The sequence below is a fragment of the Bos indicus x Bos taurus genome, chromosome 9, assembly GCF_003369695.1.
Source record: "Bos indicus x Bos taurus breed Angus x Brahman F1 hybrid chromosome 9, Bos_hybrid_MaternalHap_v2.0, whole genome shotgun sequence".
NCBI lineage: Eukaryota > Metazoa > Chordata > Mammalia > Artiodactyla > Bovidae > Bos > Bos indicus x Bos taurus.
In genome coordinates this window covers 62,304,887-62,328,503 of record NC_040084.1, presented here as the reverse complement: position 1 = coordinate 62,328,503, position 23,617 = coordinate 62,304,887, and the positions used below count along the sequence as shown (strand labels likewise).

General features: G+C 38.5%; 1 protein-coding gene across 2 annotated transcripts; it reads right to left on the bottom strand.

Moving 5' to 3' along the window:
* Nucleotides 1–22,770, bottom strand: AKIRIN2 (akirin 2). 2 transcript variants are annotated; one of them, XM_027551422.1, is made up of 5 exons: nt 21,975–22,769; nt 5,313–5,456; nt 3,369–3,518; nt 1,010–1,081; nt 1–750 (listed from the first exon to the last, which is right to left on the bottom strand). In XM_027551422.1, the coding sequence occupies exons 1-5, from the start codon at nt 22,207–22,209 to the stop codon at nt 740–742; spliced, it is 612 nt and encodes a 203-aa protein (XP_027407223.1). In that variant the 5' UTR covers nt 22,210–22,769; the 3' UTR covers nt 1–739. The 2 variants fall into 2 exon arrangements, with proteins under 2 accessions (XP_027407223.1, XP_027407224.1); XM_027551423.1 differs by lacking the exon at nt 1,010–1,081 and having other exon boundaries at nt 21,975–22,770.
* Nucleotides 22,771–23,617: the final 847 nt, after the last annotated feature.

Below are 23,617 nucleotides of genomic sequence, written 5' to 3'. Positions count from 1 at the left end.
TTACATTTAAAACACTGGCTTTATTCAAATACTACCCATCTGTACATTAAGAACAAGCAGATTAGAAGTAAATGGTTTATTCTTCCAACTAAATTCCAGTACTACAAGGGCAGTAAAACAATGATACACGGTGGGGGGAATGCAGCTATAAACATTCGTTAAAAAGACTGATAGAATAAATAAAAACTACCAAAAAAAAAAATCCCAACAGGGAAATCATATAAACCCATTTGAAACCCCAAGAAGTCCTGGAATACAGAAATGCCCTCCTCCTCCACTAGTTCATAGGAAGCACTGTAGGCTATTTGCTTAATAATGTCCTGGGATTACATCCTAAATTATTAACAACTGGTTATAGCTTGGTTGTAGTGCACAATTAAAATCACACTAACTTCATCTGAAGTGTCTTTCTACAGTTTTATTTACACAACCAGTGAAGGGCATGTTCTTAGAATACCAGCTTTAATCCTTTCCAAACATATTAATAGAAGCCAAATTGTAATGATACAGCAAATGAGGCCACTGGCATTAATACAGGTAGCAAAGGTCCACATCCGGGTGGTATTGACATCAAGGAAATTTCCAAATCCGGTTGCTGCCTAAGAGTGGTTGCCACTGACGAAAGCTTGAAATAACCTGTATTCACAGAGGGGTATTGGCATTGCTGCATGTCATAATTGGGACCTCTTGCAACAACTCAACAAGGAACAAGGCAGCCCATAAATGCAGAAAACGTGATTCATGAAACATCTAAAGGGAGAGAAAAGGAAAATGAGTGCAAAGTTCAGATCAAAATTTAAACACGCCAAAGCTTCATCCCTAATATACTGCCCTAGATATTTAAATAAGCAAAAGTAATAAGCCTGAGTAAAATTTTACTGCTTATTTCCTCCAAACTTTTTCTCCTTGATACTGTTAAGTTCTCTTGTGTATGAAGATAATTATAATAAATTATAACAAACATCTCCATAAGACTGTCTTGTATTTGGTTCAAAGATGAAATACTTACAACTAGCAGGCTGTTCTCCATATCGTCGCATTATCTGATCATGTGTAAACTTCACAAATGCATCATATTGTTCTATAAATAGAGGTAATTATCAATTACATGATTTGTAAAAATGCCCTCTTAATCTCTCAAGGCCAGAGAAACTCAAAAGTCCAATATATATATAGTGAAATAATTCTTATTTGGCACTTAGACACACAACCTCAATAGTAACAGCTTTTCAAATGGAAAGAGCATGGAGCTTAGGAAACCCACATCAGCTCAAATCACACAACCTCATGTATAAGCTGGGTGGGGCTTATTTCTTATTAAAAGTAAAGATATTTTTCCTCTGAAAATTATTATAAGTAGTCTATGAATGGTAATGTACTGCAATGAGAGGAAACAGGACAAAAAAGCATAGTAAAATATGTAATTAATCCAAATATCCACCTGTAACCTAATTAGATGCCACAGAAAAAGATGTTATATAACTAACAAATTCTCTTACCTATATTAGCACTAACTCCCTAAGCATGAAGTTTACAATATCAATATCCATTAAATCTGTGGCTTAAAAATCAGGGGGGAAAGTCTGATTATGTTAGCACACATATTTTATTTACTACACTTAAATTATCAAATTTTATGGAAAAAAATTTTCTGGATAATTAAAAGAATGCAGCAGATTGATAAAATTATGTACACAGTGCCAGTTAAAATTATGTACACAGTGCCAGTTAAATTTCAAGTCTTCAGATTGATCCAAAATTATCGTGAAAGGTACAAAGTCAAAAACCTCTTCAAACAATGTGACCGATAAAGAATTAATCTCCAAAATTTACAAGCAGCTTATGACAACAGCATCAAAACAAACAATCCACTCAAAATGGGCAGAAGACCTGAACAGACATTTCTCCAAAGAGGACAAACAGATGGCCCAATATGCACATGAAAAGATGTTCAACATGGCTAGTTATTAGAGAAATGCAAATCAAAACTACAATATCACCTCACAGTGGTCAGAATGGCTATTATCAAAAAATCCAAAAAACATGCTAGAAGATGTGGAGAAAAGGGAACCCTTCTACACTGTTGGTGAAATGTAAATTGGTACAGCCACTATGGAGAACAGTTTGGAGGTTCCATAAAAAAGTGAAAATACAGCTACCATATGACCCTGCAATCCCACTCATGGGCATATATCTGGAGAAAAACGTGATCTGAAAGGATACATGCACCCCAGTATTCACTGCAGCACTGTTTACAAGAAGACGTGGAAACCACCTAAATGTCCACTGACAGAGGAATGGATAAAGAAGATGTGGTGTATATATATATACACAATGGAGTATTACTCAACTATTAATAAAAGTGAAACAATGTCCTTCGCAGCAACATGGATGGACCTAGAGAGTGTCATACTAACTGAAGTCAGAGAAGGAGAAATTATATATATCTGGAATCTTAAAAAAAAACAATACAAATGAACTTATAAAACAGAGAGACTCACAGACTTAAGAAAATGAACTTATGATTGCTGAGAAGGAAGGAAGGGTTAGTCACTCAGTCAAGTCCAACTCTTTGCAATCCCATGGACTGTAGCCTGCCAGGCTCCTCTGTTCATGGGATTTTTCAGCAAGAAAACTGGAGCAGGTTGCCATTTCCTTCTCCAGAGGATCTTCCCAATGCAAGGATTGAACCCACATATCCTGCACTGCAGGCAGATTTGTTACTGTCAACTACCAGGGAAGCCTGAGGAGAAGAGTTAGTTAGGGACTTTGGAAAGGTCATGTACACACTGCTATAGTTAAAATGGATAACCAACAAGGCCCTATTGTATAGCACATGAAACTCTGCTCAATGTTATGTGCCAGCTTAGATGGGAGGCGGGGGGTTTGGGGAGAATGGATACATGTATATGTATGGCTGAGTCCCTTCACTCTTCACCTGAAACTACCTCAAACATTGTTAATCGGCTAATACCCCAATACAAGATAAAAAAGTTCAAAGTTTGGAAAAGTAAAATAACTTAAACAACCAAGTGTTTTAAAAAAAAAAAAACCCCACAAGCAAACTGTAGCCCTCCAGGCTTCTCTGTAAACAGCCAAAGCATAGGGTATTATCAAAAGAAATATCTAGTTTCCTAATAATGCTGCTCATCTACATGGCTAACAAATACTATTTCTTAAAGTCACTAAGGAGGGCCATGAGCTATAGCCAAGTTCATTTCCTTTCTTGAAATGAAATTCTCTGGTTCTTAGAGAGTATGCCTACCAGTGTATAGAAGGGGTAATTTAATTGATGTGTAAAATGTATGTGAGAAAGAATGCATTTCTTCGGATGAGTTTCTGGAAAGACTCTAAAACTCATCTCTTACCTGCAAGTTTTGTGTTCAATATTTCTTCATATTCTTCTCGAACTTTCTCCTCACGTTCTTTCAATAAACGTTCACAGATCATCCCAACCTGCCGTAGAGTGAATAAGGGCTGTTCTTTTTTTAATGGTGAGGATGTTCCTGATGGAGTCCCTATGTACAACATGAACAAAAACCTCATCAGATTTAGAGGCATCATAGAAAAGCATCATCTAACTGAGGTGGTTTCATGTGAGTATTTCCAGTGCTCATATAAAAGCATTTTTCTATCAGTCTTTAGCACAGTATTTCCCTAGTCTTAAATCAGGTTTAATCCTATCAGCTTACAACTTTGGAAAGACACAGCAAAATGTATGCCATCAAACATAAGGGGGGAAAATGTGAAGGTGAGTTGAGAGAATAACAAAATACAAACAATAAATTTTTTGGTTTTAAATTAATTATTAGCCACGAGAGACTTTGTAAAAATAAATACTGAGAATATATTCCTAATATTCAACATTAAATTTTACAGTTCAGCATCCTTAAAGACTATTAATGTAGCAGCCACTTATACAGTGATAGATTTCTTCAGAATGCATTCCTCTTGAAGTATTTACTTAGGGTACTTTTATTTTCCAAAAACATCATTCCTCTTTTCTTGAAAAGAACATCTGAAATTAATATTTTTTAGAACTCAGGTTATGACAGTCACTCAAGATAACACTGCTGCAAGTATCCTATAAACAGAAATACACAGATTTGCTATCAATTGTTTGTCCTGTTTATCTGCCCCAATTCCTCTTTATACCTGCTCTTTATTAACTTGATGGCTGGGACCAGTTAACTGAGTATGTTTGTCCTGTGTCCAGCATCAGCTGGACAGAATACCAGAATTCTTGTGTACTGCTTTACAAGAATAAAGCATACCAGCTTTAGTCCACAGCTACCAAACTATCTTTATTTACTTTCAAAATCTCAGCTTTGCTGAGGCTGCCAGTTAATTGAGCTTATAAGAAGTAAACTGACAAATGAGAGGAGCTTGCTTTCCCACGATACAATCCTGTCTCTACCCTTACCTCCCCTTACCAAATTTCACCAACTTATCCCCTTCACGTGAGAGTCCCTTGGACAACACGGATATCAACCAGTCAATCCTAAAGGAAATCAGTCCTAAATATTCACTGGAAAAATTGCTGCTGAAGCTGTAACTCCAACACTTTGGCCACCTGATGCGAAGAACTGAGTCACTGGAAAAGACTGTGATGCTGGGAGAGACTGAAGGCAGGAGAAGGGGACGACAGAGGATAAGATGGCTGGATGGCCATCACCAACTCGATGGACATGAGTTTGAGCAAGCTCCAGAATTGGTGATGGACGGGAAGCCTGGTGTGCTACAGTCCATGGGGTTGGAACAGTTGGACCGAGCGACTGAACTGACTGAAAATTTTAAGTGTATATGCAAACTATCCTCTCCAATAAAAGGTAGGTAAAAACAGATGTAGCATCAAAATAATCAACCTTTAGGCATTATCCTAAAAGACAAGTGTGTGTGAGGGTGCATGTTCAGGGACATTTTTGGTAATAGGAGAAATCTCAAGTCTATCATTATTAAATAATTATGGGAAATCCGTAGAATGCAGTATTTAGCCAAGGCAAAGTATATCTATACCTGACAGAGAAGCATATGGCTGTATTTTTTTTTTTCTTTAATAGAGGCTATGAATCATAGCATTTATGGGGAAGTCCACTTAAGGGATGTTACCTACAGATGGCTGTCTTTGAGTCATGGGAATCCAAGTGGCTATTACCTTTTTTGTACCATATTTTTAAGAGATTATGAGTTACCTGTATTAATGTTTTTTCAAAAATCAAGGAGAAATAGGAGCTTGATGACTAAAGGCAATTTGTTTTCCTTTTTCCCATACTAAGTAACATTCCTTTCACACTTATCAATTCTTTTATTACCTGGTGAAGCTGGTCCGCTGAGGAGAAATGCAGGTGGCTGTGCATCAGAAGTACAACATGGATCTGTCTGTTGAAAACTAGTTTCTAAATGTCTTCTCTTCTGCATGCGTTTATACTCTTGTTTTATGTTGTACAGAATTTGTTCTAGAAGAAAAAAAGTCAAAATTTGGCAAGACAAACACTTTCAAGTTAAAAAATAGGTTGGGTTCTACTGAAAATATTCTCTTCAAATATCTAGAAAACTTATGTTTTGGGAGGAATTCATTTCAGCATAACGGGAACACTCAATCAGAAATAACACATACACACCATCTGGAATCCAGCTATTCCAAAATGCCATTCTTTCTGAGCACTCATTAGTTTAAAAATAAGTTTTTAATTCAATGGTAAAGATAAGGGAGTCTGAACTGAAACATGTATGTATTTCACTCATATTCTAAGAGTATCAGACTCAAAGGTCATTTATTCACCACACAGAGAACTATTAAACAGGCTTTTCCAAGACCATAAATAATTAGAAGCAGGGAGAAGTATGTAAAATACAGGTACACAAGAGTGAGAGGTGACAGCAATAGGTCAGCAAAATGTCAGAGTTGATGTCAACTAAAAAACCATTATACATTAAGCAGCCATGGCCATTAATATTAAGCTCAACAGAACTGATGAGTATCACAGTCTTAGCAGCAAAGTTCTGTCCTATATCTTTGGGGTAAAAACCCATGTAAAGTGATTGGTACATCACTCATTAAAAGATGATTAATTAAAAACCACTACACTACAGTGCCACCCTCTTGAACCACGACCATCAAATGAGGAATGAAAAAGAAGCAGCATATCCTTTAGGCCAGTATGATAAGTTTCAGAAGACTTCTAATTCAAAATAGTGACAGTTAGCCAGCCTCTTCAGAAAATCCCTCCCTCAGGTTCCCACTCCCTTCAAACAGACTTTCTTACCACCACCACAGTTCTTAAATTCATAGGATATCCATGGGAAACTACATCCCAGGGAGCTTGTTATTCCCGACTCAAAAGCAAAAGTAAACAAAAATAACAGGCAATAAAATGTTTTGTAAATATAATGGAGTGTAATTCCACACCATTCTAAAATGATGCAATTTTAAAATGAACTGAAATGCAACTGAAGGCTAAAGATTTATATAAAATGAAAACAATCCTTTTTTGAAAAAGTTAATACTAGAAGGTGTTTTTAGGTATACACTTAAATCTTACTTCTCTTTTCTCAGTTTAATTTCCCCAGTAAGAACTTTTAGAGCTTTTGAGAGAGAGACTGTAAGGGTATCAATCAGTCCCTTAAGCATTTAGAGTCTGCCAGTTTCAGTACTATAACCAGAAAGCAATTAAAAAATAAAGTCTTGCAAATAAAATAAAAATTTTAAAAATGTCTTGCAAAAGACATCTAGTGAAGAGTCCATTTATGTAAAATTTTGTGTGTAAACCAATCTGTTTTAAATATACATGAATACAAAAATCACACATTGGAATGACTAACCTCAGGATGGTTGTTTGAAAGTCTATAACATTTCTCAAAATGTTCTATCATTTGTTTATATTAAACATGGTCATCATTTTCAGTCCTTTTCCATTTATGTGAAATTGTAATTTAAAACAAAGTTACCAATGTGAAATAAAATAGCAATAGCTATCTACTAAACAGCTAAGCACCATAAGAGAAACACGCTTCCTAAGATTCAGAGGTGTCCAATAAAACCAGTGCAACATCCTGTACCAACCAGGTCAGGCACACATATCCTTTTTTCAAAAAATAACTCTTTCAGTAGCAAAATTCTTTAAGAGGTTTCTAAAATAATGATGTTTCGATCTCATAGCAGGCTTCACTCATTTATCATTTTATGTTCAGTTACCATCATGCTGATCAAAAGTACCATTCAAAGCTTACTCACGAAGACTTCAAATATAATAGCACAAAGTAATTTGGCTTTAACTTCTTTTGTGTGACTTATTCTTTGATCAGTGTGGTGACAAAACTGTTCTCAAGATTACTTATTCTTCCTTTTGCTTCACCCAAAGCACAACCAAATGTACCAAAAGAATAGCTGTAACAATTTGTTCATTTGAAAGTCTTGAACAAGTTCTAGCCTGAGAAGAAATATATGGTAAAACTTTTAAAAATTTAGCTTTATATATATCTCCATACTATCTAAAATTTAAGAGATTTTATTAAGGACCTGTAAGGCACAACTTACAAATGAATTCACCAATTTAAAAGTACAATTTGATGAGTTCTGACAAGTGCATACATAGTTCTGGAACCACCACAACCACAATAAAGAATTTTATCACCCCAGCTGTTCTCAGTCACCACCTTTACCGCCACTACTTTCTCTGCTGTCAGTTTTGTGTTTTCTAAAACTGCTATCTTAAAGAGTAGATTTTTGTCTTCTTTCACCCAGCAAAATGGTTTTGAGATTCATACATGATGTTACATCAACAAGTAATCCCTTTTTGTTAATTAGTATTCCACTGTGTATATACGGTATATATCACACCTTATCCATTCTCCTTTTGGTGGACATTTGGACCGTTTCCAACTGGGGGCTATTATGAATATTCAAGTACAAGCCCATAGGTGGACAAATTTTTATTTCGCTTAAGTAAATACCTAGGAGTGGAACTGGATGGACTGATTATATGGCTAAGAAATTGACAAACCATTTTCCAGAGTAACTGTATGTTTTGCATTCCCACCAGCAATGTGAGTTCCAGGTGCTCCACATCTTTGTCAACACTTGGCAGAGCTGAAGAATTCTGAATGCTACAGCATTGCTTTTTATACCTATTAAGATAGAACTATGTCATCTAAGCCTCACTGTGCTCTTAAGATGCTTTAATACTGGTAACATGCGATCAACAATGTTACTTAGTGAATGGCCCAATTTCAGTTCAGTCAGTTCAGTGGCTCAGTCATGTCAGACTCCTTGTGACCCCAGAGACTGCAGCACGCAAGGCTTCCCTGTTCATCACCAACTCCCGGAGCTTATTCAAACTCATGTCCATTGAGTCGGTGATGCCATCCAGCCATCTCATCCTCTGTCGTCCCCTTCTCCTCCCACCTTCAATCACTCCCAGCATCAGGGTCTTTTCAAATGAGTCAGTACTTTGCACCAGGTGGCCAAAGTATTGGAGTTTCAGCTTCAGCATTGGTCCTTCCCAATGAAAATTCAAGACTAACTTCTTTTAGGATGGACCGGTTGGATCTCCTTGCAGTCCAAAGGACTCTCAAAAGTCTTCTCCAACACCACAGTTCAAAAGCATCAATTCTTCAGCACTCAGCTTTCGTCACAGTCCAACTCTCACATCCATACATGACTACTGGAGAAACCAAAGCTTTGACTAGACGTTTGTTGGCAAAGTAATGTCTCTGCTTTTTAATATGCTGTCTCGGTTGGTCTTTTTTTCCAAGGAGTAAGCATCTTTTAATTTCATGGCTGCAATCACCATCTGCAATGATTTTGGAGCCCCCAAAATTCAACTCTATCACTGTTTCCATTGTTTCCCCATCAGTGATGGGACCAGATGCCATGATCTTAGTTTTCTGAATACTGAGCTTTAAGCCAACCTTTTCACTCTCCTCTTTCACTTTCATCAAGAGGCTCTTTAGTTCTTCTTCGCTTTCTGCATAAGGGTGGAGTCATCTGCATATCTGAGGTTATTGATATTTCTCCCAGCAATCTTGATTCCATCTTGTGCTTCATCCAGCCCAGCATTTCTCATGATGTACTCTGCATATAAGTTAAAGAAGCAGGATGACAATATATAGCCTTGACATTCTCCTTTCCCGATTTGTAACCAGTCTGTTGTTCCATGTCTACTTCTAACTGTTGCTTCCTGACCTGCATACAGATTTCTCAGGAGGCAGGTCAAGTGGTCTGGTATTTCCATATCTTGAAGAATTTCCCACAGTTTGTTGTAATACACAGTCAAAGGCTTTAGCATAGTCAATAAAGCAGAAGTAGATGTTTTTCCTAAATCAACCATGAATATTCATTGGAAGGACGGATGCTGAAGCTGAAGTTCCAATATTTTGGCCACCTGATGCGAAGAGCTGACTCACCACTCTGATGGTAGGAAAGATTGAGGGCTGGAGAAGAGGGTGACAGAGGCTGAGGTGGTTAGATGGCATCACCGACTTAAAGCACATGAGTTTAAGCAAACTCTGGGAGGTGGTGAAAGTCAGGGAAACCTGGTGTGCTGCACTCCATGGAGTTACAAAGAGCCTGACACCACTGAGTGACTGAACAACAACAACAAAGGAGCAAACAGCTAACTAGTAATACAAGCCTCAAGTTCAATCTCCATCAGTTCAGAGGTCTAGGCAGTTTTGAAGCCAATAACCAAGAAATCTCCCCAGATTCAGTATTCCAGAATTCACAAGTTCAATTTACATATCTGGTCAACTTAAGTTGCTTCCATATCAGCAAGATAAAGGCCTTACATACATCAACAATGTACCTATATTCACTTAATCTTAAACTAAAATCTAGCCATCTCTTATGGATCTAAAATGACATTATATTCCAAGTACATGTAACATCTGACATTGTGTTGCCAACAAATTTACTAGTCCATTAAAGAAAGTGAAGCTTTACTAACATTATCAGTTGCACATTCCAGTTTTAATCATGCAGACTTCATATTTGGTTTGTGAAGCATAGATTAAATTCGCAGCAAATCACAGAGCAAAATATGTATTTTCAGACAATCTACACTCAAATGGTTGTAGTATATCCCTTTCCAAAATCCTTAAAACTACATCACCCTTGTTCTTACATATACTTTTATCTTGAACAACATGGGGATTTTCAGGGTGCAGAATTCCTACTGTTGAAAGTCCATGTAACTTGTAGTTTGACCCTGTATCCAAGGATGTGGTTCCTCTACATCAGCAGGGTTCCACATCCTTGGATTTAACCACCTTTAGATCGTGTATTTACTATTTTATTTACTAGTGAAAAAAATCCACATAAATGGACCTGTCACTTCAAGCCCACATTGTTCGAAGGTTAACTGTAAAATATTAAGACTTTTTGCACTTATTAGGTTAAGTGAAAGTCAGTATTAGCAGATTTATGACTAAGGGCATTTTCATTCCCAAATCTAGTAAATATCACTGAGGTTGCTAAAGAAATTCTCTGTAATAAGCAGATTATCAATGAGCCTATTCCTTTGGAATATCTGAAATATATATATATAAGCAAAAAACCTAGGTAAATGTGAAAAGAAAAGGCCTGGCCTGAGACAATAAAGCCTGTTTACTCATCTTAGTTGCCAACGACTACTTTAAAAACCCTGGACACAATGAACAAGGTCAACAATATAAACAGGAGAAAGCAGGGATTAAAAAAAAAAAAAGCTGCTAATGATGGTAGAAGAAATAGCATCAAGATAGGACTGAGAGTGAAGGGAAAATGGAATTAGAAGCAATTAGAAATGTGTTTAAAGGAGAATCTCGAAATGGGGGATGGGGGTGCAGGGTCATCATCAAGTATCTTTCTAGAGTAGAGCCCATAACTATAAGATGTCTAAAAATTGGTGATACATGAAACTAAATATTTTTGCTCCAGACCTGTATGGACTTCCTGTTTTCCTACTGACATAGTTACTAGATCAAACATTAACAGTTTCAAATTCAGGTATGAAAGCCCCGTTTATCTTCACCTTACATGCTAATTTCTCTATGGAGTACCTTTGGAAAGAAACAAGCTAAAAGTTCATCTAAACAGATTAACTCAAACAATGAGATTAAAAATGAAATAAATCTTGAAAGCCTGTCAGATCTAGGGAGGAACACAAATGAAATGGAAAATCTGTACACAATTAAGTACAGAAAACCTGCAGTAGCTATTAAGACCTAAAACTGAAACTGTTCCAAATAAAATAACAGACCAAATCTAGAGCTCTGAACTACAGACACTGCCATGTCTGTATTTTAATTTATCAAGCAGACAATTCAGAGTTGCTATGGAGACCCATCTTTGTAATTTCAATTATTCTCCTAGATCATCTGATCAGAAACTAACATAGTTCTTAAGCACTCCTTTAAGGGAACCTTAAGGATAATATTCTTATCCAGTCAAGAGCTATCCAATTTAAAAAAATGAGCTGATGGCATTTTAAATTTACTTTACAATTATTGATATGTTAAAGGAACCTGAAACCAAATTTTAACAGAAGATTATCAAGGTATATCTACAGTTTTAACTTCTGTTTGGATTACCATGAATCCTAATAAGCATAATATAGCTGCATATATTTATATAAACACCAGAGTATTGGCTACAGTATTTTAAAGGCAACTGACTCAGATTCTAAATTTACATTATATTTCACTGCATTAGAGTCATCCATTTATCCCCTACAAGAAGAAGGATAACTATAATTAGTACAGGTCAAATTCTATTACTTCACTGGTACCACACAGTAATTACTTATTTGAAGTAAATGGCTCAATTTATTAAATTCTTCAGGTCTAAGTATAAATTACAAGTTAAATGCACAATGGAAGTCACTAATGAAAAGAATCCAAACCATGCTCAGTCAGCAGGTAGCGCCTCCCCGATACACATGCAGTTTCATACCTCTATTTTATATTACATTAGATTCTATGTGCTAACCATGATGCTTTTGTTGTTTACTTCTTTACTATCTTCTCAAGTAGCTTACAAGCTAGAAAGAGAGTAATAAGAACAAAAAATGAAAGAAGTAAATGGTGAAGAGAAAGAGGAAACTGAACTATCCAAAACAAAATATGCAAGCTGTGGAAAACATTTAGTGCCAAGTTTCAGCTTCTATTTCAAATAACCATGGGCCATCAAAACAAGATAAGGTCTGGAAGGATAAAGAGCAGGCTCCTTGAGGAGGACTGTAGGGCAACACAATCAAGCTAAACAACTAACCTGTTTCTCATAACAACTTATCAGGGCCCCCAAAACACACTTACACACATAAATACTGAGATACAGCATATCTGGAAACCAGAGGTTGCAAACTGATGATTCATGAATTAAATGGAGTCCAAAGACATGTCTGGCCTGAACTTTTTTCAAAACAATGTGGCCAACATTCAAAAGTTGAATGATCAGATTTCTGGCTACTGTTGATGGGGAGGGAGTGGCTGGGGGTGGGTATTGGACTGTGTGGCATAGTTCAGTTCAGAGTGGCTGCTGCCTTTTGGATGTAAGTTCTCAAGTGCTTCTAAAACTTTAACACACACACAAATCACCTAGGGACTCTGTTAAAATGAACCCTATAAAGGATGGAGCCTGGGTTAAGCATTTTCTAATGAGTTTCCAGGCATTGCAGCAGGTCAGGAGCAAGACTGGAATTCACAAGTCCCCATCTTGTTTATTTCAATCATTACTTGCCTGGAACTATGGACATTTAAGTTTCTATCCCCTGCTTAAAATAACTCTACTGGCAATTAAAAAGAAAAGTGTTTGGTTTATGTATTATTGGACATACCAGGAAATGGGAGAGGAAGAGAAGGAAAGCAGTAGCAGCTGAGATTATTACAAGCACAAAAACATTAAGGATGATCTAATTTATGTTGCCACTCTCACCTGGATGGCTTTTATAATTCTAACACATATACTTCCCAAGCATGAAAATACCTTGTAAATCAATTTAAACTTCACTGGCCCTACTTAAGGAGATTCATCACATGACATTAACATAATCACTATGTTCATTATGTGACTGATAGTGAATAAACACGTTTGCTTTTTGATTTCTGCTATATATATATATATATATATATATATATATATGCCTATGTGTATATATATAGGTATATACACTTAAAGGAACTATTAAGCCAGCCAGGAGTGGAGCTGAATGAATCTAGAACTAACGAACTCATGGCCAGATGAAGACCAAAAAACAGCTGGAAAAGTAGAAGAAAACAGTTTGCTGTCATAGTTAAAATACACAAGATATTTCAAAAAGAAGGGAGTGTCAGCAGTGTAAATGCTATAAGGACGGTCAAACAAGATGAGGATTGATTGTGTGCCATGGAAGTCATCACTGGCTTGACAAAAGCCTCAGAAGGTACAAATATACTAGGAGTAAGCTGAGAGCCCAGTGGAATTAAGCAGACTGAAACCTCTTTGAATCTAGTTTTGAAATGGAGGAATCTGGATGCCTGCTGGAGGAAAAATAAGGATGCTTCATTTCCTTTATAATGGGAGGCTTGACACTATTTCAAGCCAAAAGCAAAGATCTGGTTGACAGACAAAAACCAGAGGTTAAGGTTCCTCTGGAGACAAGTGGGATCCTTCCTTCACTATGTAAAGGGCTTTAATTATCTCATTTAATCTTCCCCAGTGATACTAAAAACAAAATATGCAAAAACACTGGTAGAGTAGGTACTGGGAAAATTAAGACACTGCCATTTGCTGGCCTCTATTTTTTCCATGAAGTACAAGTAAAAGGCAAGGTTATTCACTAAATAAATGGCAGGACTGCTGGACAATGTAAAAAGTCCCATTTGAGGTTGCCCAACTGTAACTATCTCCAGTACTCAGGGGCAGGAAATGCTCTTAATTCTCATGACATCCCCAGAAGGCAGATACTACTATCAAGTGCATACAGATGAGGAAAATGAGGCTTTACTGCAATGTCTTCTGAAAGGTCATACAGCTGGAATAAGGCAAACCCAAGCCTTATTTTAACTTATACGCAGAGTACATCAAGAGAAACGCTGGGCTGGATGAAGCACAAGCTGGAATCAAGCTGGGAGAAATATCAATAACCTCAGATATGCAGATGACTCCACCCTTATGGCAGAAAGCGAAGAACTAAAGAGCCTCTTGATGAAAGTGATAGAGGAGAGTGAAAAAGTTGGCTTAAAGCTCAACATTCAGAAAACTAAGATCATGGCATCTGGTCCCATCACTTCATGGCAAATAGATGGGAAAGCAATGGAAACAGAGAGTTGATTTGGGGGGCTCCAAAATCACTGCAGATGGTGACTACAGCCATGAAATTAAAAGATGCTTGCTCCTTGGGAAAGAAGTTAGACCAACCTAGACAGCATATTAAAAAGCAGAGACAATTACTTTGCCAACAAAGGTCCATCTAGTCAAAGCTTTGGATTCTCCAGTAGTCTTGTATGGATGTGAGAGTTGGACTATAAAGAAAGCTGAGCGCTGAAGAATTGGTGTTTTTGAACTATGGTGTTGGAGAAGACTCTTGAAGAGTCCCTTGGACTGCAAGGAGAGCAAACCAGTCCATCCTAAAGCACAAAAACATAAAGGAAATCAGTCCTGAGCATTCACTGGAAGGACTGATGCGGAAACTGAAACTCCAGTACTTTGGCCACCTGATGTGAAGAACTGACTCACTGGAAAAGACCCTGATGCTGGGAAAGATTGAAGGCAGGAGAAGTAAACTCTGGGAGTTGGTGATGGACAGGGAGGCCTAGCTTGCTGCAGTCCATGGGGTCGCAAAGAGTCGGACACGACTGAGGGACTAAACTGAACTGAAGCCTGATCTCAGGGCCTAACCTCTTAACATCTACTACCCTCTCCAGTATCATATTGGTACACCTAGTCAATATTCTATGAGTACCTGAAGTGAAAATAAATCAGAAAACAGAATGTCAGTTAGAATAGAGGGATCCACCGCCATGTACTACTAATACTTCACACAATGAAACATCAAACTCTCTGACTGTTAAGGTAGTAAGCTTTTGGCACATAATTTTCATCTACTTAGAACCCTGCAAATACAATCATTGACTGTAACAGGTTAATTGTAAGAAATGTTTGTATTACATTCAGATATTTATACAAGGGATGCTTCAAGTGTCTTTAAACTGCTTCCTCTGAGGATAGGCATCTGTAACTAACTAGAATGATATATTGGTGTTTCAACAGTTAGGAATTATTCTAAACTGACAAGTCAGCATTACCACACATGCTGAGTACAAGAACAGCCTCTGATAATGTACTATTTCACCCTGAGCTATGGATCAGGTTCCCCCATCTGTCACAACCACCTAAAACCTCCTACAGTTTTAACCAATTATACTGCTTAGAAAAGTTTTTCTTCCAGAGAATTATGCATCAGCATTAGGAACAAGGCAATCTTTTGTAACAAAAGGCAAAGTTCAAGGAAAGTAATGTTTGAAAAGCTGGCTTTCTGCAACCTTTCAAATTCTACTCCCATTCTATTAAACTGCTACATCAGTTCAATGATGCTGTGCTTTTTAAAAAAAAGAAAAGAAAGAAAAGCAACTCTTCCAGGTCCCTCTCTCCAAACTTCCTCCCTTTAGTTCGATTTTTAGAGGGAGTTTTCTAAGAATTAACATTAAGGGAAATGAAAATAAATACTAAACCAAAGTCTGAATGTACACTACAGACTAAAACAATTTCAGAAACAGTCAATAAATAAGCTTCAGTAGTAAAAGTGTGATGTAATCAGTAAGCCAATTTCAATGCTCAGGCTGTCAAAGGTGAAAATAATGCTAATATGGACAACTGTCCACAGAGAATTAAAATAGGTATTTGATAAACCATAAAGTTTATGGTATTTTTCTTCATGTTTAGATAGTTTTATAAGTACCAGCAGTTGCAACTCTTGTCAGTACCCAGAGACTGTCTTTTCTTTGCCTAACCAGCCTAGAATCTGAAACTCAAAGGAGGTTCACAAAAACTTGAGTAAGTCACTTTCAGAGAAAGTACTTACATTTTTTAATAATGGTAAGAAAATCCAGGTACATGAACAGAGAACTTAAAAATACAGTCAAGTTCAAAAATTGCATTACCGAAAAAAAAAATCATAGGTTTAATAAAATCAAAATGGTATAAAGCATTTATACTTCAGGATGATCTATGATATCTGACATATAAAAATTAGTGACTTACAGTTTGTAAAGAGAAGAAAGCAGTTATACTCTAAGACAAACTACAAGCATATTGTGAACTATTTTTCTAGCGCTGGAAGGATAAAAACCACTACCACTACCCCCAAAAATCTATCATCACAAGAAAGATTATACAATCTGGCACAATGCAAAACTGTGATCAAAGGGCTCAAAATAAATATCAAAGCTGACACTAGAATTTTAATTTACCTGCAAGGATTCTCTCCCTGCTCAATTATAATTGTAGTATCTTCCCATCAAAAAAAAATTGTTTTAACTTAAATCATTCAATTCCTTTAGAAATGAAAGCTCAGAACTTCATAGTACAAATTATTAGTCCTAAAAATCATGTAAAATCTTTGAAAATGGTAAAATCCTTGTAAATGGGGCTATTTCAAATATTGTAATACACATAACCATGTGGAGAAGGAAATGGCAACCCACTCCCGTACTCTTGCCTGGAAAATCCCATGGATGGAGGAGCCTGGTAGGCTACAGTCCATGGGGTCAGGAAGAGTTGGACACTACTGAGCAACTTCACTTTCACCTTTAACTTTCATGCAATGGAGAAGGAAATGGCAACCCACTCCAGTGTTCTTGCCTGGAGAATCCCAGGGACGGGGGAGCCTGGTAGGGTTGCCGTCTATGGGGTCACAGAGAGTCAGACACGACTGAAGTGACTTAGCAGAAGCAGCATAACCATGTTTATCATCACTATTCAGAAACATGAAGGAATACTTTTGGTGCACTTCAAGAGCCTCAAAATACTATTTGAAGTCTTTAAAATAAATACTATATTTCTTGTTACTACTCATCTGAGTCACAGTTTTAAAAAATGTCACATATTGTGGCTTTATTGTCACAGAAGGAGAAGTGAAATTATATTTTTTTCTTAAAACTGCCCAAACCTTAATTCAACAAATATTTAGTAGATATTTTAAAACTCTGTATAAGACATTAACTGAGAAGATATAGCAGGTAATTCTCAAACTAGACAAGTCCCACCTATCCTCTCAAAATTCAGAGGACATTCCTTTTCACTAACAGTCTTTGCTACAAAACTGCCACTCATATTTCTCAGGTGTGTTTAGAAAGTTGAGAAACAATGGTAAGCTGCTGAGTTCTAGAAGTCCTATGCTCAGTAGTAAAATTGAAGATGCATCTCTTAAACTAAGGTCATTTATGAAGACCTCTTCACCATCTGCAGATGCCAGACAGGTTCATATAGGCTTTAACAAGTATTCCACTCTTCATACTTTTCTGAAAGTAGGCAGTCTTCTCAAAGTCAGGAAATGCATTGTGGTTTTACATATGCATAGACAGCATTCTGTACCAGCAGAGGGTTAGCAGTAGTAACTGTTAGTGCTACTAAGTACTAGCAAGGACTGTAAGTTGCTGGTTAATTCACCTATGGGGCTTCCCAGGTGGCTCAGTGGTAAAGAATCCACTTGCCAAGGTAGGAGATGCAGGTTTGAAACCAGGGTTGGGAATGGAGGAGGGCATAGCAACCCACTCCAGTATTCTTGCCTGGAAAATCCCATGGACAGAGGGTCCTGGTGGGCTACAGTCCATGAGGCTGCAGAGTCAGACACGACTCCACCTTGAAAATCCCATGGACAGAGGGTCCTGGTGGGCTACAGTCCATGAGGCTGCAGAGTCAGACACGACTCAACCTTGTAAACAATTCACTTATGGGCACTTGAAAAGACCCAATACCATTTGTTTCTTGTTTCGTGAACCAACTACCCAAGAGGTCCAAACTTAACCTATGCTATCATTATGCATTTTTCTTTAAGTGGAAGAATCATTAAAGGTTTCTTTTCAAAGAAGAAAAATACACAAAAATGGGCACTTCCAATGAGCCTCTTTCTCAACCTTTCAAAACTAAAGCATTTCTATCACTGTCTTCCTGTCTATCTAAACACTTAGGAAAGGCCTATCTGAGTAATATACAATATATTCTTTTTCCTATAAAGCCATTCAAGAAAACTGAGGAAATTTTATTATTCTCCTTTACATTGGAGCATTTTCACCTAACAAAGAGTTAGCAAATCTATTCTCTGATCTAGACATGTTTACACTATGTGTTTCTGTGCTCAAGATAGGCTTTCATTTTTCTACTTTCAAAACAAAATAGCTTAATAATGAATACAACTGCACTCTGCTTTTAATGGCTTATAGACTTACATGATTCTTAAATGCATAATTCACAGAACTATTAAATAACTGCAGCTACATACACAGTCCTAAATAAAATATCAGGTTTAAAATCCAAAGTACAAAGACCATTAAAAACAGTTTATTTGCCAAATCCACTGAGAAACTAGAAGCAACCTAACAGCTGTCTAAATAACCACAAAATATTAAAAACACTTCTGGCTCAATATAAATGACATCTGAAGTGAAATGTTGCCTCCTCCAACAGACATCTCATTTGTTTGTGTAGAACCATTTATACTTCATTTAAGCCAGCTGGTGTCTCCATTTGCAGGCATGCATCAATGTCTACAGAACAATCTAAGTTCCTGTAAACCCTTCCCCATTCACAAACTGCAATTTCCATTCTTAATGGCAAGTTTCCAGCAAATACAATGAGCTTTTACAAAGGAATTTAACTCTTCATCCAACTCAATTCCTAAGGCAGACTAGAGCAATAGTAACAAGTCAAATGATGTGTATAAACCTGTCTAGCAAATTCACAAATAGGTTGAGTTCACAGAAGGATCACTTCATTCAGCCACTCATTCATTCACTACACAATTATGAATAATAATGTGTTGGATTTGATTGACAGTCTCATATATTTTGATTTTATTAAAATATGTTTGCTCTAGGGAACATCATGATAATCTTTTCGCTAAGTGACAATATTGAGAGGTTTCAAAAACCAATCAACAAGGATACAACTCTTAGAAATCAGTTTTCAATAAACTTGCCAGGATGAGTACTAATAAAGCTAAGTAGAGGCATTCATTTTTCCAACCACAGCAAATGGTTCCCGCCACTCCCCATCTCCAGTTATCATGCACTTTTCTTTTTCCACATCCTGAGATTACTACAAACCTCACTGCCAACACCCTCAACGAGGACTGGACAAACGTTTTCTGAAAAGAACCAGACAGCAAATATTTGATCTTCGGGAAAATACAATCTCTATCGCAATTACTTGACCCTTCTGTTGTAAAGGGATATGGACAATACTTCAAAAAAAAAAAAAAAAAGAGCATGGTTGTGTTCCAATAAAACTTTATTTGCCAGTTCTTACCTTTGTCCTATTAAGTTGCAATAGTTTGAAAAATATTGATTTAAATAACAGTCATCAAGTCAAACCTTCCTGAGATGACTAACAACCAAAAAAAACAAAGCTAGAGTTTAAAAGATACCCAGTTCCTGAAGTGACAACATGACTTCAGCAACATATCAGAAAACACATATATAAATATATCCAGAGAACAAAAGTAAATTCATAACAAATTATACACATGCTCTGAAAAAAACCGCACTTCAGTAGTCTAGTTGTAAATTGTTTAAATTATATTTGAACCCACAGAAATGAAAACAAAGAACTTCCATAGAGCCCCAGTCAATTTCATTTTGGTAAGTTGCTTTCCATTTCCAATACTAGCTACTTATTTCTGCTAAAGATATATGGTATTCACTCTAGACAAGTTTAAAGAATCACCACTTTTAAAATAGGAATTTAAAAATTAGGTAGAGGACATGAAAACTGGGAAGCTCTTTGATACCTGCACAACACTGCAGCTCCCATTATGACATCATTACCAAAACCATACAAGAGCAAGCCCAAAACTGGCCGTGTAAACGTAAGGCTAAATTAAATTACATGTAAAATGTCATTCCAAGACCACAGTTAAAAACTTAGCAACTCAAAAGTTAATCAATTTTAACTGCTGTTCTCTAATTGAAATAGCTAGAAAAAAAACTTTTCAGAGAATCAATAAATACCAGTTAGTGTGTGACTTTAGAATTCAGGATATGATCAAACTTACAGCAGACGTCAAAAACACCTTGAAAAACAAGAAACATACCAATATTTTGGGAAAATGTGAATTTGAATCAGCCGGCTTAAACAATTTCAATAATTCCAGTCATTTTACTATTTTAACAGTAATGGTCCACTTAACTGAAATATAAGAAAATGTGGAGTCAATTGCATTAGTGAATGCTTCAAATACATCAACGAAATGACAGATCTGCAAAGAATCACAATTCTTTCTGAATTAATTCCCTTTATAGTGAGGACAAATATAGCCCCTAGCTGACTTACTTTATATGCTCAAGACTATTTTAGCATTGCAATATACTTTAACTCCCAAACATAACACTGTATTAATTCACCCCCTCGAATGAAATTTACTGCTGGTTAGCTAGAGCTATTTTTAAGTGGCCTTATTAAGTACAGATTCCACAGTATCATTTCAATTTTCAGTGATAGTCTTTCACTAAAAAGACAAACTCTGAAAATAGTATTAATCCCAGGAACTCATTCTTGACACTGTTCCAACAGCAAAAGATGGTAGCCCAGGCATTTGAGGATCTCCCCATATATTTGGAAAAAGATATTTTAAAAGTATGACCTGAAAAATAACAAAACTTATGTCAATTCCAAATCAAGTTACCAGTAGAGTTAAATACTGCCCATAGATTTTCTTTTTAAAGCTGACGATAAACACGTAAATCAAGCTATGAAAAGGCTTTGTCTACAGATCTTATTATCACCAAAGGCTCACACATGAAACCTTTGCATGCTACACGCACAAAGGAAACATTTACACTACCAGTCCACATAAGCCTATCTTAAGACTATGCCAGGGCACACAAGGATTTTCAAAGTACAGGAAAAAAAGGACACAAACGCAGCACAAAGCAGTCAAGAGGTAGCTGCCCAGTCACTTTCAGGAAATGTTTCAAGACGAACAGCAAAAATATTCTGAAGTCCCTTGGAATCTTGGGTTGATTTATTATTTTCAAGGCCTAGTCCTTTCCTTCCAAAGTACTTTCATGAGCAGAAATAAAGCACTTTTAACTAAAGCTACTACTCAGCCCCGAATTTCAATACAACTTGCTTTTCATTAAAAGTTCAAGTTTCTCAAGGTCTAGACATATATAGTGTGATCGTATTACAGTATTTGGGAAGAGCATTTTCTTTGTTGTTGACCCTGCTAAGGAAACAGGTCTTGACTCAGCCAAAGTGGCGTTCTTGTGGGTGATTAATGACAGGCCTAGATCTCGCCCCAGTGACATCCCTCCCCCACCCCCACCCGCTCCGTACTAAAATCAGCCATGTCTGAACTGGAAGAGGGGCGGCCGCCTAGCCTCAAACCACCCAGTTCGAGAGTTAATAGGTGCAACCCATCGATTCTGGAAGACAGCCATCGAGATTCGGGTGAAATGTGTGACCCTTCGTTTGCCTCGATTTCCGTGTAGCACTCTCTCTGATCATTTCCGCTGGGGCTCTCCAGACTACGGAAACGCTCGATTCCAGTCATTCGGCCCAAAGAAAAAGACCTTCCTCTATCTCACAATACCCGGCAAGGCACCATCCCTACCCACCCCACCCCCGCCCCCTCCCCCGGTATCAGGCTATTCCTATTGTGTCTCCGACACTGAAAGAGCTCCTTAAGAAAAGTGTGGCCGCCGAGGACTCTGCTAAGGACGGAGAGCCCTCCTGTACCCCCAGTCCCGCGGGCTCATCCCTCGCCCCCCACCCCACGGGCGGCCGCAAGACCGAGTCCCACCTGTGGTGAGACGGGAGGAGACGTCGCCGAAGGGAGATGGCTCCATTCGGAGATACTTCTGCGGCGAGGCGGCGGCGGCCGAGAAGGAAGCGGCGGTGGCCGCGGCGGCCGACGACGGGGTGGCGGCGGCAGAGGTGGGCGCCGACAATGGCGCACATCGCCGCCGCTTCGGGGACGCCGGGCTCAGCAGCGGGTCGAAATCCAGAGTCCGTTTCAGAGTGGCTCCGCACGCCATGGCCGGGGCGCCGGGCTCGGGTGGAGTCAGGGAAGGGAGGGCGAAGGAAGCGGGGAAGAGCGGGGCCCCGAAGAGAGCCTAACCGACGGGCTCAAGAGCGGAAAGCCGGCTGGCGGAGCGCCGGCGAGGGGAGCAGAGCCGCTGCCGCCGCCTCCGCGGCAGGGGCAGTGGCCCGGGCCGGCCGGGGCGAGAGCAGGAGGGTAGGTGGCGGCGGCTCACGCTAGCCGCGTCAGGGGGGCTCTTCCGCCTCCTCAGGCGCGGCTCCCCCCGGGGACGCTCCGGCCGCCCCCGCCGTCCGTTCGGGCTTTGCGCCGCGCCTGAGGCGCTCCTGCGCGGAGACCGGTTCCTTCAGAAGTCAATAACAGCCTCGTGAGATGTGAGGCTAGAACGCGGCTCCTAAGACGCCCGAATACCGTCCGAAGTTAGAGAGCGGTGGTCGACGCGGCGAGATTGAGGCTGCGGCAGCGGCAGGAGCTCCAGCAAACACGTCCAGCCGCTTCCCCCTGCACTGTCTGACTCTTCCACCCGCCGCCGGCCCCAATATGGCGTCAATAACAACGCCGCCGATTCAAATCCTGCGGCCTCAGGGCGCGTGCGCATAGCGGGGGGGCGGGAGCCCGAGCATGCATTCTGGGAGTTGTAGTTTATTACTGCAGGGAGGACTCTGCGTGAAAAGCGGTTAGGGAGAAGTCACGAAAACTACGACTCCCGTCATTCAAGGCCAGCGATTCCGAGTTCCGGATTGGAATTTAAATCCCCCTACACATCTTGAGTGTAAAAGGAACTGAGGGTAAGAGAAAAACGAACCCGTGAGAGAGTGGGAGAAAAGAAAGCCGACCGGTAGGGAAAGCAGGTTTTGAAAAAGCTTTAAAATTCATGTAGTAGTTATCGTGGTACGCTCCCACAGTGATTTACCAACCGGGAACTTGAAAACGAAACCAACCTAACAGTTCAAGACTGATTAAAACAGTGCCAGAAACAAAACCTGTCACATCGACTGGCTAGGAAATACTAAGATTTTTGGAACCTATTTAGAATTGCAGGAGAGAACAGTGATACTATCAGGTTACAGGAACCTTGAATTGAACTTTATGCGTTGCCCTTTCCAGATAGCTGCTTGCAGCCACTTATTCGGCAAAGCCAGCTTTACCCTATAAATGAATAGGATTTGAACGACGTACAGAACTAAATTGTTCTGGTTTGAATAAAAAGCTAATATCAGAAGTTGTACTATCTCAATATTGGTGTATATCTTGTGAACGGTAAAAAAATAAATCGAAAGACAATGGAAAGTCTAGAGAGTAGATATTAGACCCATTTTGTAAGCAGAGAAAAAATTTTTTTATAAAAGTGATACTTCTAATCAGGTACCTAAAATGCAAGTCAAATACAGCATTAGTAAAAAAAA

Excerpts from the sequence above, each read along its gene's own strand:
- AKIRIN2 (XM_027551422.1), bottom strand. The coding sequence starts at position 22,209 with ATGGCGTGCGGAGCCACTCTGAAACGGACTCTGGATTTCGACCCGCTG. Across the intron at positions 5,457-21,974 it reads CTCCTCCCGTCTCACCACAG|AACAAATTCTGTACAACATA; the intron begins GTGGGACTCGGT and ends TTTTTCTTCTAG. Across the intron at positions 1,082-3,368 it reads ATTGAACACAAAACTTGCAG|AACAATATGATGCATTTGTG; the intron begins GTAAGAGATGAG and ends CTCTATTTATAG.